The sequence below is a fragment of the Mastigoproctus giganteus genome, chromosome 7 (genome assembly GCF_048544385.1).
Source record: "Mastigoproctus giganteus isolate SK-2022 chromosome 7, ASM4854438v1, whole genome shotgun sequence".
Lineage (NCBI taxonomy): Eukaryota > Metazoa > Arthropoda > Arachnida > Uropygi > Thelyphonidae > Mastigoproctus > Mastigoproctus giganteus.
Window position 1 is genome coordinate 2,002,712 of NC_143581.1, and position 15,929 is coordinate 2,018,640.

Below are 15,929 nucleotides of genomic sequence, written 5' to 3' on the forward strand. Positions count from 1 at the left end.
CCCTTATCCATAGCAGCAATTTGCCTCCAATGCCACACTGCTCCAATTTGTGCAGCAGTCTTCCATGTGCAACAGTATCAAAAGCCTTTCTAAGATCCAAATATATAATATCAAAGTTATTCCCTGCATCCAGTTCTTTTGTGACTACATCATAGTATCCAATCAAATTGGTCAGGCAAGACCTGCCCTTAACAAAACCATGCTGCGTCTGAGCTATAACTGAATTCTTGTCTAGATGATCCTGCAGTGCTTCTTTAACCAGTGCCTCCATTAATTTACCTGGAACAGAAGTTAAACTAACAGGTCTATAATTACTTGTGTCAGCCTTTGATCCTCCTTTGTGAATTGGGGTTACATTTGCACATCTCCAGTCTATGGGTACCTCCCCTGAGTCCAAAGAAGCTCTCATAATTATGGCTAGGGGTTTGCATACTTCCTTTGCTGCCTCCTTTAATATAACTGGATAGATCCCATCCACCCCAGGTGCCTTTTTTATGTTTATCCTCAACAATCTCTCCTCCACTTTCCTCTCAGTTATTACAAAATCATCCAGCTCACTGCCAATATTTACTTGACCTACATCATTCTCCTTCCTGAATAACTCCTCATGCGTGAATGTAGATGCAAAATACTCGTTTAGATTGTTAGCCACCTGAGCAGGATCCTCAACTGTTGAACCATCAATATCCAGTATTCCTCTTCTGCTTTCTCCAAAGAACACACCTTCAAAATGAGACTGGGTTATATTCTTGATCAGAATTATTTTTAAATGATCTTGATCAGACTATAACCTAAATCCCATTATATTATTTTCTATGGAAAAATTGTTTCTGAAACATGCAGTTTCATCCTACATGTTAATCTCCGAAAACTTTTTTATTTTTGTTGCTCAGAGCAAAACTGTAAATACAACTAATGAGCTTTCGGCTGGGAGGCAGCCTTCTTCAGATTGAATACATGAATGGCAGTTGGAATAGAGATGTGCACTGCCAGGATGGTGCGTGAGGCGCGTGGTTAATTGTTTGATGCTTGTGGCTGTGACATATCGTGGTGACGTGGCCAGCGTTTGTCTATGGATAGAATTACTGCCTCTGTGATGGGGTTAACTTGGCAACCACTGTTTCTGTTCAAGGAGGCATCCGAGCATTTTATATTTAACGATTCCAACCAGGTGCGCTTTAGGTAATGGTGGGACCTGTCCACAACCACGACATCGTGGTGTGGGTCGATGTCGTGGCGGTTTGTCCAGACATGCTCGGCGATAGCTGAGTGTTCTATATCTGCCAAGCGGATCGCCCTTTTATGTTCTGAGAGACGTTTCTCGAGTCGACGTCCAGTCTCTCCAAAGTAGCAGCTAGTGCAGTCACGGCAAGAGATGCGGTAGACCAAACCGCTCTGTAGAAGAGTGGGGATGGGTGTTTTTACGTTGGAGATAAGAGAACGCAGTTTCTTGCCTGGGAGCTGGATGCACTTTATCCCATATGATTTTAGAATTCTACCGATCTGTTGTGACAGGTTGGGGTAGTATGGGATAAATGCCCTCGTGGATGACTCGTCCCTGTTGGCGTTGCTGTTGGTCGTCACGTTGTCTTCTTTGTGCACCTTCGGTAGGCCGTAAAACCGTGGAATCTGACACCCGGAGGCACGGAGGTGATTACGGGTTGACTGTGTGATTTTTCCTTGCAATAGGATTCGTCCATCGTCATCCTACCGGCGGACAAAGGCCGTCGTACGGTTGTGATGAACCACGCTGATTACATGGCGAAAGCCTTACTGCTTTTACGAGATACTTCCGTCTACAAACCCTTAGCCGTTAACCCCAACAGAGCTTTGGAACTATGGGAGTCAGAGGTGAATATCCTCATCAACAGCTGGCTGAAACAAGAAAAAATCACACAGTCAACCCGTAATCACCTCCGTGCCTCCGGGTGTCAGATCCCACGGTTTTACGGCCTACCGAAGGTGCACAAAGAAGACACACCACTAAGACCAATTGTATCCTGCTGTGGATCACCGACTTACGAGCTGTCCAAGTTTGTCTCGAGACTTCTTTCTCCTCTAGTTGGCAAGACCACCTACACCGTCTCCAACAGTGTTGAGTTCATAGAAAGGATCCACTCTTTATCCATCTCACAAGATCAGGTCATGGCTTCGTTCGATGTAATATCACTATTTACCTCCATCCCAGTGGAACTTGCCATCTCTTGCGCAAAACAACTCTTGGACAACGATGATACCCTTAGCGACAAAACTAGGCTGACGCCCGATGACATTTCCGCCGCCCTCAGACTGTGCTTAACAGGGGGTGCAATCATGTTTAACGACTCCATCTACCAGCAGATACATGGCACAGCCATGGGTTCCCCTGTCAGCTCTGTCACAGTAAACATCGTGATGGAGGAGTTAGAGGGACGTGCGTTTACACACGCGCCAGATCACATCGCCTTTTGGTGTCGCTATGTAGATGATGTGTTCGTTGTCATCCCTAGAGACTCAGGTCAACGACTCCTAACCCACCTCAACTCACTATCGCCCTTCATAAAGTTTACGATTGAGCTGGAGTCGAACAACTCTATACCATACCTAGATACACTTGTCCGGCGCGAAGGCACATGCTTGAAGACGGCAGTTTATCGCAAACCTATGTGTGCTGGCCAATTTACCAACTTCTGGTCAGCACACATGCGGGGCCACCTCCTCTCCACTGCCCGAACCTTGCTAACTCGCGCCTGGACACACTCCAGCTCCGCAGATGAAAGACGCAAAGAGATCACCAGAGTCAAAGTAGACCTTACGAGGTGTGGCTATCCCATCGACGTCCTTGACAGGTGTGATCTACAGGCACGCGACAACGTGACGACCAACAGCAACGCCAACAGGGACGAGTCATCCACGAGGGCATTTATCCCATACTACCCCAACCTGTCACAACAGATCGGTAGAATTCTAAAATCATATGGGATAAAGTGCATCCAGCTCCCAGGCAAGAAACTGCGTTCTCTTATCTCCAACGTAAAAACACCCATCCCCACTCTTCTACAGAGCGGTTTGGTCTACCGCATCTCTTGCCGTGACTGCACTAGCTGCTACTTTGGAGAGACTGGACGTCGACTCGAGAAACGTCTCTCAGAACATAAAAGGGCGATCCGCTTGGCAGATATAGAACACTCAGCTATCGCCGAGCATGTCTGGACAACCCGCCACGACATCGACCCACACCGCGATGTCGTGGTTAGGTCCCACCATTACCTAAAGCGCACCTGGTTGGAATCGTTAAATATAAAATGCTCGGATGCCTCCTTGAACAGGAACAGTGGTTGCCAAGTTAACCCCATCACAGAGGCAGTAATTCTATCCATAGACAAACGCTGGCCACGTCACCACGATATGTCACAGCCACAAGCATCAAACAATTAACCACACGCCTCACGCACCATCCTGGCAGTGCACATCTCTATTCCAACTGCCATTCATGTATTCAATCTGAAGAAGGCTGCCTCCCAGCCGAAAGCTCATTAGTTGTATTTACAGTTTTGCTCTGAGCAACAAAAATAAAAAAGTTTTCGTAATGAATCCAGAGCACGTAGCCCTTTTTTACTATGTTAATCTCCAGGAACACATTAATCATGTAATTCAAGGACATCTGAATCTGACAGGAAATTTGATTGTCATAGTTTCAGTACGGCTTGTATAATGTATTTAGGAAGGATAGGGTAGATAGAAAGGTTGGTGGGGTTATGCTTCTTATCCGAAGCAGACTGAGTGTGACGATAGCTTTCCCGGATTCAGACATTTCACATGCTAGTATAGAGTCCGTATGGTGTGTGATAGTTGGAAACAAAGGTATAATGCGAGTAGGAGTAATCTACAGACCAGGTAATTGTGCAGATTATGAAAAAAGCCTCTACATGCAAATGGAATGGGCAAGTAAGCATCAATGTCTTATTATGGGTGATTTCAATTTGCCTCTAATTGATTAGAGTAAATGGGAAGGAAACTCGACATGGGGAACAAAATTTTTAAATCAACTAGATGACTGTTATTTGTATCAACATGTCAGGGAAAGTACTAGAGAAAAGAATATCCTAGACCGCATCATCACCCATGAATCAGATTACATAACAGGGCTGACAGTAGAGGAACCAGTAGCAGGAAGTGATCACGGAGTTCTACGGTGGATGATGACGAGAGAGGTAGCAGCAGTAAAAGGCAAAGGAATGGGTTTTAATTTCAGAAAAGGAAATTACGATGCCTTAAGGTACTACATGGCCTCTATTAATTGGGTAGATATCGTGCAGATACCAGTTAGTTTAACTTCTGTTCCAGGTAAAATAATGGAGTCACTGGTTAAAGATGCATTGCAGGATCATCTAGACAAGACTGCAGCAATAATTCAGACACAGCATGGGTTTGTTAAGGGAAAGTCTTGTCTGACAAATTTGATTGGTTATTATGATGTGGTCACAAAGGAACTGGATGCAAAAAATAATTTTGATATCATATACTTGGATTTCAGGAAAGCTTTTGACACTGTTGCGCATGGAAGACTACTGTACAAATTGGAGCAGAATGGTATTAAGGGTAAGTTGCTACAATGGATAAAAGGATGGTTAAGTGGGAGAAGACAGAGGGTGGTAATCAATGGGTGCTGCTCTTCGTGGACTAATGTTATTAGTGGAGTCCCACAGGGTTCGGTGTTGGGTCCACTGTTGTTTTGTATATTTATCAATGATATTGATGAAGGTATATCAAGCTTAATGTCGAAGTTTGCAGATGACACGAAGGTTGGCAGGGTTGTTAATGACAGTCATGGCAGTGTGCTACTGCAACAGGATCTAGATAATTTGGGCAGATGGGCTAAGAAGTGGCAACTGAAGTTTAACCTTGACAAATGCAAAGTACTGCATATGGGTAGAAGTAACCCCAGAGAAACGTACCAACTGAGTGGTACTACACTTAAGGTGGTAGAAAATGAAAAAGACCTGGGAATAATTGTGCAGTCAGATATGAAGTTTTCTGAGCAATGCAGACAGGCTGCTAGGGCAGGTCACGGGGTTTTGTCAATGATATATAGGAATTTTGCTAGCAGGTAAAAGGAGGTGATTGTCCCTCTGTATAAGGCAATGGTCAGGCCATGCCTTGAGTACTGCGTACAGGTCTGGAGGCCTCATTTTAGGAAGGATGTAGATTTGCTTGAGCGTGTACAGAGAAGAGCAACACGATTGGTGAGGGGAATGAAGGGATCCTCTTACCAAGAGAGGCTTAAGTTCTGCAAATTGCAGTGGCTGGAGACTAGGCACCTGCGCGGTGATCTGATTGAGGTCTATAAGGCCTTGAATGGGTTGAGCACGCTGAATTCTGATGGGATCCTCCCACTTGTTCAGAATACGAACCTACGGGGACATAAGTTCAAATTAAGAAAGGATAGATGTAGAATAGATGTGCGGAAATTTGCCTTTAGCCAGCGGGTGGTTAATTGATGGAACAAACTTCCATCTGTCGTTGTGGAAGTTGATAGGTTAAATAAATTTAAGGAGGAACTGGACAGGCATTTGGAGGGAATGGTGTGATTTTTTTTTTTTTTTTTTTTTTTTGGCTGATGCTGCATAAGCTCCTACACTTGCTTTCTTGCATCAAGTGCCACTACTACTACTACTACTACTAACTGTGGTGCACTTTTAAAACATTAATCACAGATGCCTTGAATGCGTATATACCATTAAAAAAATACTCCACGAGGAGGGTTCCAAGTTTGATGAATAGTGAAGTTGCCACATTACTTGAGCAGGAAAACGTAGCATGGAAAGGTTACAGAGCAATAAAAAGTACTGAAGCCTATAACAGCTACAAGGTGATCTGTAATAGAGCAACAGAAAAGGTTTGACAGGCAAAGACAGTTTATGAGAAATCACTAGCAAACAGAGCAAAGGGGGGGGGGATAAGAAATTCTTCACTTATATAAATGCCAAGAAGAGCAGGACAAACCAGATCAAACCTTTACGTAAGGGAAAGGGGATAGTATTAAATACACCAGCTGCCGTTGCAGATGAACTCAACAATTATTTTGCATCGATATTTACAAATGAAAAACCTTTTGTGGCAATGGAAAATTGTGGGAGCAAAGTTAAAAAATATGTAATTAATGATATTGAAATTTCGCAAGATTATTTAATGAAAAAACTTTCGAGCCTACAGACCAGTAAGGCTCCTGGAGTTGATGGAATATACTCTATAATCTTAAGGGAGGTGGCAAGTGATTTGATTGAACCATTGAGGCTAATTATGCAAGCATCACTAGACTCTGGGGAGATTCCCTTGGATTGGAAAAATGCAAATGTATCTCCCATACATAAGGGTGGCTCTAAAAGTGAAGTTGGAAATTATTGACCTGTCAGTCTGACATCAGTAGTAAGGAAAATCATGGAGGCAATGATCAAGGGTGGAATTCGGGATCATTTGGATCGAATTGAAATTCTCAAGGATACTCAGCATGGTTTTGTAAAGGGAAAATCATGTTTAACAAATCTGGTTCGCTATTTTGAAAGGGTCACTCACGAGCTGGATTTAGGGAATAATTTTGACATTGTTTATTTAGATTTCAGCAAAGCTTTTGACTCAGTCCCACATGAGCAGTTGCTTTATAAGCTGGAACAGGTTGGAATCACTGGGAAACTCCTTAGATGGATAGAAGGATGGCTTCAGGGCAGGAGGTAGAAGGTTGTGATAAATGGCTATTCCTCAGATTGGGTTGATGTAAGAAGTGGGGTTCCCCAAGGAGCAGTATTAGGACCACTGTTGTTTTTAATTTTCATAAACGACATTGATGAAGGGATAGAGGGCGCGATGTCTAAATTTGCAGATGATGTTAAAATTGGTAGAGTAGTTAATGATCACTGTCAAGCTGAGCTTCTTCAGAGAGACCTAGATAGACTTCAGGAATGATCAGAAAAATGGCAGCTATGCTTTAATCCAACAAAGTGGAGTAAGGTATTACACCTGGGAAACAGTAATACCAAAATAACCTATTCACTTGGTGGAGTTCAACTAAACCCAGTACTGGAGGAAAGGGACTTGGGTGTTACGATACGGTCAGACATGAAGTTCTCTGAGCATTGTAGACAAGCTGCAAGGAAGGCCCATGGTGTCCTATCGATGATCAATTGAACTTTTTGCAAGTAGAGATAGGGACATGATAATCCCATTATATAAGGCTTATGTTAGACCACACTTGGAATACTGTGTTCAAGTATGGAGACTGCACCTAAAGAAAGATATCGAGCTTCTTGAAAGGGTGCAAAGATGGGTAACTCGGCTGGTGAGATTGGCAAAAGGGCGTCCTTATGAAGAAAGACTTCGAATATGTGGGTTGCAGAGTTTCGAAACTAGACATCTTAGAGGAGATTTGATTTGAGGTGTTTAAGGCTATAAGAGGCATCAGTAAAATGAATGAGGGCGAAATTTTCAAGATTATAAATGATGCTAGAACTAGGGCATATAAATTCAAGTTACAGGGAGAAATGTTTAGATTGGACTGCAGGAAGTTTTATTTTATTTATTTTTTTTATCGTTGTTTTGTTCGAATTTTTTTTTTTTTTTTTCCTTGGCTGGTGCAGCATAAGCCATAGGCTTTCTTGCACCATTTGGCCATTACTAATACTAATACTAATATATATATATATATATATATATATATATATATATATATCCAAATTATATAAGTTAACGTAATGCAAGTACCTCATCGTTTGAAAATTGATGTAACCATTCTCCAACCGTACCTCCAGCATACATGAAAAAATATGCAAAGTTACATAAAAATATATCAAATATTAGATAAATAACATAATAAGCCCAACATGGGAACCCATTTTGTAGGAGACTTTGTCGAGGGCTAAACCCCTCCAAAATAAAAACCCAAGCTAGACTGAGCCATCGGTTTCTGTTATCATCTGCCTGTATACCAATTCCAATATCCATAATAATGGATAATACAATTAATTTAGCATTAGGTTATAGTAAATACTATAAATCAGTATAAATCTGGCTGACCAAAATGTGGGTTATGTCTAATCATAATTTGTACGAATACAGACTGGATGATATTTAGCCCGACCGATCGCTACAAAATTATTAGCACAACTGAGAAATATTAATAATTGTTGAAAAATATGCAGAAAAATTTGTTGAACAATATGCAAAAATATTTGCAGAAATAAGCTAATAAAGCTAACTAAAGGCGAACGGAAGTCAGAGTAGTTAAAGCAATAGTATCTCACTCCCCCTCGAATTACTCTAATAGTTCGTGAGATATGAAAAATTAAGGCAAGAGGATAGATAAAAGTAAAACAGAAAAGGAAAAGCATTTTATCAATATTACATCGGATTTAACCGGGAGTGTAAAATCCCGACCCTAATAGTAGGGATCCTGGTTAATAGTAAGAGCTGGTAAAAATATATAAAAAGCATGCCAAAAGCAACAGAAAAAGGAAAAGAAGAAACGGAATGGCTAGTTCCTAAGATAATTTACTATAGTTTACTATAAAACCAAACATCAAACATTATATAGTGGCAAACATTATGTGAGGTTTAAAACAAAGGAAAGAATGCCATTAAACAACAATGGCGGGAATACCTTATATTCATTACCGTAGCCCAGGGCGGGAAAAACTAAACGCCAGCAGCAAACGCACAGGACGTTTATAACTGCCGCGTATTCTACGCCACCTAAGATATGTCCAATAATAGCCAAGTATAGGATGAACATAAGTATAAAAGCGCCCTCTATCGTAAAGAAAACAAAACCAATATTTCTCAGATGTCGAAGAGAAATCTTAGTAAAAATGAATTAATTCCTACTGTAGAAACACATATAGGTACCACTTTTCTAAGGCGTAAGCTATATATAGCGTGTTTATACAGCAGTACCTAGTATGTACATGTTTATACAAAGGCTAATTAGTAAATAACTCGCTCCAAAGATCCTGATAAATACAACAGATAATAATTGTTTTAAAAAACAGAGAAATTATACCAGAGAATTTATACCAGATGATAAATCTTTTAAACAGAGAATATTTCAATATATATTATTATGCCTGATAACTTCCATAGTATCCAATTGGTTTATATCTTCGTGGTATTGATTTAGTGCTATCGACAAAGCAGTACTCATATGTTTCATAATGAAATTTTGTGGGAAACCGTTATCTAATAAATTATGTTTAAGATCCATCAGTGCATCTATAACATCACTTTTATTATTACAGATGTATAATCTTCTGATAACTTGCGTCACTATTATATTTTTAAGGATACGTATAGAAATATTAGTACCCCAACTGGTTAGAGGTTTATAGTTTTGAAATTAAATTCTTTGCGTTTGTCAAAAATCTTGGTAGCTAGGTTGTTATTCTTATTATGAATGTCTATATCTAGATATGTAGCTTTACCCGAGTCACTCTTGTTAGTGACTTCTAGCACCAATTCCTGCGGGTAGTGTTTAACTGCTTCAGTATGAAAGTCATTATAGTTGAATACAATTAAGTCATCTATATATCTGAACATATTGATATCTTTAGTGAAGTTATTTTCAAAATGGTGTAGATATAGATTAGCCATAAGACATGAGCTACTTGCCCCCATAGCTATGCCAGTATGCTGTACGAAAATATTGCTACCATTATAAATGTAGCTGTTGGAAATACATAGGTTAAGTAGGTTATCCCAGTAATTACGTTGGCAGGGTAAAAAGTCGCTATATTCTGTGAAATAATTATTTAAAACCAATTTTAAACTATCATGCGGGATGCTAGTGAATAAGTTTTTGAAATCATATGTATTTATGTGTTTGATATTATGCTTATTATTCTTTATAAAGGTTAAAATGGGTCTATTATTATTAATAATCCTAGTGAAAGTACTGAATACATGGGACGAACCTAATATAAATATAAAACGCATACATGATATAACATTTGGACTAAAGCATAGCAAGCTTAAAGACTTAGAAAAAATTAACTTGACATATGTGCACCGTAACCAGCATCTAGACCACTTACTCACGGATATCTTTAAATATCGGCTAGGTAATAAACAGGTTATTGAAAACATATATATTAATATTAAATTCAGCAACATTATATTTGACAACTTACTGTTCAAGGATATCTTAAATAAACATATTAAGGATTTTCCACTCAAAAATATGAATATAGTTACAAGGTTCAGTTACATTAAACCGTTTGGACTTACGGCTTGTAACTATAAACAGCTATGTTAGACCAACCCACCGATTGGTCTAACATAGTGTATTACCTTGTAATTACCTTGTAATTAATTTTAATTATATCTTGATTTATTTATCTATTTAATTGTTAATTGTAACTTATATATATCTTACACTTTAACACAACTGACTTAAGTACATGATGCACCTACTCTCGGACATTCGTTCAGGGTCCTAACTATAGGAACGGGTTTGCAACCCCGAACTACCCTAGCCCAACTTCATATCCCTAATTTAATCATCTTTTTGCTTTACTAAATTCTACATTTTATGCTCTGTAAGCGATTAGTGTAACGAAAGCAATATCAGAGTACTATTTTTCTTACTATACCCAATCATAATTTTTCGCCTTAACAAAGTTTAGCTACTCTACTGCTACTTTGTAAGCTATTATATTTCTTTGCTATCCCGGGTGTTTGAGTATCATGTACTTAACTTTAACCTAGCATAGCTCCACCGCTTACGTAAATTACAAAATATACATACACCAAAATTCGTCTAACGTTAGGTGCCGCTAGCGTTTCTTCACATATATACACGGGTTAGCCTCCGGCTCTTTCTTTTTTGTCGACCGGTCAAGTAGCGGTAAGTTATTGTCATTCTTGTCATTCGGACACTCGCTTCCTTTGTCTTCTCTTTTTGGCGGGCTACTTACTTCTGTAAGGTCATCCATGTTCTGTATGTTATACTTTGGCATAATATTTTTGCTTAACTTGTATTTTATTTATTCAAAATTTATATTCTAAATTATTTTTTACCACGTGTCCGCGTACACGTGTTTTTTGACATACAGAACATGTCAGAAACAGAAGTAAGAGTATTGCTGTTCTTTTTCATAATTTAGGTGGATGACCTCTGAAGAAGACACAGAAATTATGAAAGATACTGCAATGCTATTTCTACTTTGGTCGTTCTTTTCAAAATTCTGCTATTTCTACCTTGGTCGTTCTTTTCAAATTTTGCATTTTTTCAAAATTCGCACTTTGTTTATAACGTTACACCTTTCTTTTCCGTTCTTCCCCCTTTATTCAACATACATCGCTCCCAGGGTACACGGTATTTTCATTATTAGCATAAGTTAAATTAAAGATTTACACATAACATTAAAAATAATTTTCTATATACATTATGGTTGTAGGGTACCTTTGCTCTTGCAGTGTCCCTGATCCATAATTCATATTATCGATATTTCATTTTATCTCTATTCAAATTCAAATCCATTTTCTTTCTTTACTTAATTTTAATTTTTTATTCATAATTATATATATATATATATATATATATATATATATATCCCACATTTTGTACTGGAATACAACTCAATTACATATGTTGAAATACTGCTCAATTACATATGCTGAAACACAACTCAATCACATATGCTAAACTATGCACATGTTTTTTTAACGAAGATTTAAAAATATGTTCTAAAGCTAATATATATTACTCACATCTAGATATTCTTTTGTTCTCTTTGCTTCTTCACTTTTATCACATCTAAATGATAAGTCATCTTGGTACTGTCGGCAATTTTGTCCTTCATGAACAGCTTGGCAGGTCACACAATTAATGTGATAACAAACAGGGCATTTGAAGATATTTACATTATCTTCATAGAGGCACCATCCTGGACAGTCAGGAGTCTTACAATGAAAACTATTCTGTGCTTGGCTTTCAGCTACTGCCATACTTTTCTGAAGATACCGTTCAAATATTTCTGGTGTGACAAGCTGAAAACAAAACAGTTCAAATATTTATGTTCAAAACAGCTCAGATATATAGCATCTAAATATTTGTGATGTGACAAGCTGAAAATAGAACTGCATTTCTTGTGTGAAAGGCTTAAGTGGAAATTTATTGTAAAATTAAAATTAAGCACTTCTCTACATTACTGAGTAAAATGTATTGTTTACTAGTTCTAAGTAATAATTACAAGAGTCAAAATTAACTCAATAAGATGGAATTGCAATTCCATCTTTATTTATTTTAACTTACTTTTAAACTTCATTTCCACTTCAATACCATGTAACTAAGCAGATAAATTGAGGTGAATACTGTCAATTAAGCTCTTATTGCTATTATTATCATCATCAAATTTTTAATGGTGGCAGGTATACCCAATTTTAGTTCACTTACCCTTGATTGTTACCCATTTCCCTGATAATAAAGTCTTCTAATACTAAACCACAACAATATGCACTGGACTATTGTGTTATGAGCCTAAATCAGGAGTATTACTTGGCAGGACACTAGATATTTCAATCCCTGACTAAACCAGTTTGTGTATTGATAATCATTTGTCATCAAAGAAACAGGCAATCACTCATTTCTGCAGCAACTTATCAACTAGTAATGCACCAAGTTTTAATCTGAGATTAAAACAAAGAAACAAATGAAAACAACTAAACCTCTCTCTCTCTAATCATATACAATCTACTAATTCTAAATGAAAAGTAAGTCATACTATCAGTTATTGGTTTCCTCAATTTTAGCATCTTATTTTTCATCTAACTCTGATAATGATGGTAAATCTGGATAAATCTCCTTCTCTTCTATACCGCTTTCAATCAATGCCTGCCTGTGTTTTCTCAAATAGATTCAAAGAATTCTGAAAATGCTTGATAACCACAGTCTCTAGATCCTGATGCCATTTCCTAACTTGTCCTTAAAACCTGTGCTCCAGGGTTAATTCAGTTTTGTGTAGAATTTCAATACAACAACCTTCCTCTCCCCCTTCCCTTTTGCATGGAAATTTGATCATACTAGCCAATTCCCACACATTGCAGCAAATGACTCCTAGCATCCAATTAAACTTATCTTAACTTTGTCCAAAATAAGGAAAAATCCACAAACAGCTACCTCTTACACTGTTTTCAAACCTTTCATCTGATTATATTTGGAAATAAGATCTTCCAAGCATGTTTCCATCTTATGAGTTCCATTTTATTTTCCCAATTAGGTAGGCCACTTTTCTCCCTAATTGTTTGTTGTAGGATAAATATTTCTCTCACTCTCTTTCCCCTCCCCCACCAAAATCAGCAAAAACTTTTTAATATATTCACCATCAGTTTTGTATATCATAATCTCCAGATAATTCTATGAAAAATTAGTTAACTTCAATCCTTCCAAACCCAGGTGTGTCTTATTTTTTTGCAATAGGTTTCCTGTTCCCATGCTCAGATTTGTAGATAAGATCACAAATCTTTACTTGGGATGATCCTGACTTCTAACCTGGCTCAGTATAAAAATATCACAAATATTACTTCATTTTCAAAAAAAAAAAAAAAAGTTCTTCTCTTTCTTTAACTATTACTTTCCATCTAAACATTGTTGGCTAACAAAATTTACAGATCCACCCTATATGAAATACACTTCCCACATTTGTTTAATTTTTTTTTTTGGCTGGTTCAGCAAAAGCTTGAGACCATATATATACAGCCATATACAAACACTAAACCATAAATTCCTAACTCTATACAAAAACAGATCAGTCAGATTAATTAATGATCACAAACTTCTTACAGTTTGCAGAAATTTCCAGTTCTGCTGCAATCCTTCTTACAAATATTTCTATAGGTACTGTTCTCAATTAGCACTATTAATTCCATCTTCTTCCTCTAAACCAGTCCAAACACATCCATCAACTAGTCAATATATATTCACAATTCAACTTCAAATTCACCAAGCTTTTCGATTCCTTTCATTACAAGAGCCTTACACCTTATGCATTTCCTAAAAATTATAATCTATAAAACTTGACATCCAATGTCAATTCTGTTTTGTCATCACTGTTGATTCTGCCTTCTAGTACCAGCACATGCAGACATGGTACTAGAGTTGTACATGTTACAATTGATACCTTTCACGTTTGGTATCACAAAATAAATAAATAAATAAAAATAACACAAAAGACTTAGCATTAGTAGAGACCAAAAAAAAAAAAAAAAAAAAGAGCTCCCATTTCACCCCTCTGTTCGTTCCAAATACCTATCCAGCTCAGCCTTAAATTTATTTAGGCTATCAACTTCCACAACAAAAGATGGAAATCTGTTCCACCAATCAACTACCTGCTGGCTAAACGCAAACTTTCGCACATCTATCCTATGACTGTCTTTCCTCAATTTGAATTTATGCCCTCTCAGGTGATTATTCTGACCAAAGAATGAATCCCATCAGCATTAAGCATGCTCAAACCATTCAAGGCTTTACACACCTCGATCAGATCACCTCACAGGTGCCTAGTCTCCAGACACTGTAATCTGCAAAAATTAAGCCTTTCTTTGTAAGAGCAACCCTTCGTTCCATTCACTAATCTTGTTGCCCTTCTCTGTACACGTTCCAACAGCAAAACAACCTTCTTAAAATGAGGCTTCCCAGACCTGTATACAATACTCAAGGTGTGGCCTGACCATTGCCTTATACAAGGGGATAATCACTTCCTTATCCATGCTAGAAAAATTCCTATATCATTGACAAGACACCAAAAGCTACTCTTGCAGACCATCTGCACTGCTCAGAAAACTTCATATCTACTCTTGCAGTAGATATGAAGCTACTCTTGCAGACCATCTGCACTGCTCAGAAAACTTCATATCTGCCGGCACAATTAGCCCCAGATCCTTTTCTCTCTACGACTGTCAATGTAGTACAACAGAGTTGATACATAACTTTACTTTTACTGCTTCCCATATGTTTTACATATGTCAAATTTAAACTTCATTTGCCACCTCTCAGCTCATCTAAACGTTTCTAGATCCTGTTGCAGCAGCATACTGTCATTAGTGTCCTTAACAACCCTGCCAACCTTCGTATCATCTGCAAACTTGAACATTAAGCCTGATATACCATCATCAATATCATTTATAAATACAGAAAACAATAATGGATCCAACACTGAACCCTGAGGGACACCACTAATAACATTAGTCCACAAAGAGCAGTGTCCATTGATTACCACTCTCTGTCTTCTCCCACTCAACCATCCCTTTATTAATAGCAGCAATTTGCCTCCAATGCCACACTGCTCCAATTTGTGTAGCAGTCTTCCATGTGCAACAGTATCAAAGGCCTTTCTAAGATCCAAATATATGATATCAAAGTTGTTCTTTGCATCCAGTCACTTTGTGACTACATCACAGTATCCAATCAAATTAGTAAGACAAGACTTCCCCTTAACAAACCCATGCTGTGTCAGAGCATTAACTGAAGTCTTGTCTACATGATCCTGCAATGCTTCTTCAACCAGTGCCTCCATTAATTTCCCTGGAACAGAAGTTAAACTAACAGGTGTGCCTGTTACACACCTGTCTCCCTTTGATTCTCCTTTGTGAATTGGGGTCACATTTGCACATCTCCAGTCCATGGGCACCTTCCCTGAGTCCAAGGAAGCGCTGATAATTATGGCTAAGGGTTTGCTTACTTCCTTTGCTGCCTCCTTTAATATAACTGGATAGATCCCATCCACCACAGGTGCCTTTCTTGTGTTTATCTTCAACAGTTTCTCCTCCACTTTACTCTCAGTTATTACAAGATTATCTAGCTTACTGCCAGAGTTGAATACACCTCTGGCATTCCCCTCCCTGAATAACTCCTCATGTGTGAATGTCTTGTCAATGATATACAGGAATTTTTAGACCAGGGATAA

At 38.2% G+C, this 15,929-nt stretch overlaps 1 protein-coding gene across 5 annotated transcripts in view; it reads right to left on the bottom strand.

Moving 5' to 3' along the window:
* LOC150082427 (uncharacterized) overlaps positions 1 to 15,929 on the bottom strand; it is a 253,470-nt gene that overhangs the window by 59,426 nt on the left and 178,115 nt on the right. For 4 of the 5 annotated variants that reach the window (XM_090377496.1, XM_090377495.1, XM_090377494.1 and 1 more), the window contains one exon: positions 11,737 to 12,015. In XM_090377496.1, coding sequence (XP_090233622.1) covers positions 11,737 to 12,015 — 279 coding nt within the window. Of the gene's footprint in view, positions 1 to 11,736; positions 12,016 to 15,929 lie in introns of those variants that run through there. The other variant, XM_090377497.1, reaches the window with a different exon arrangement.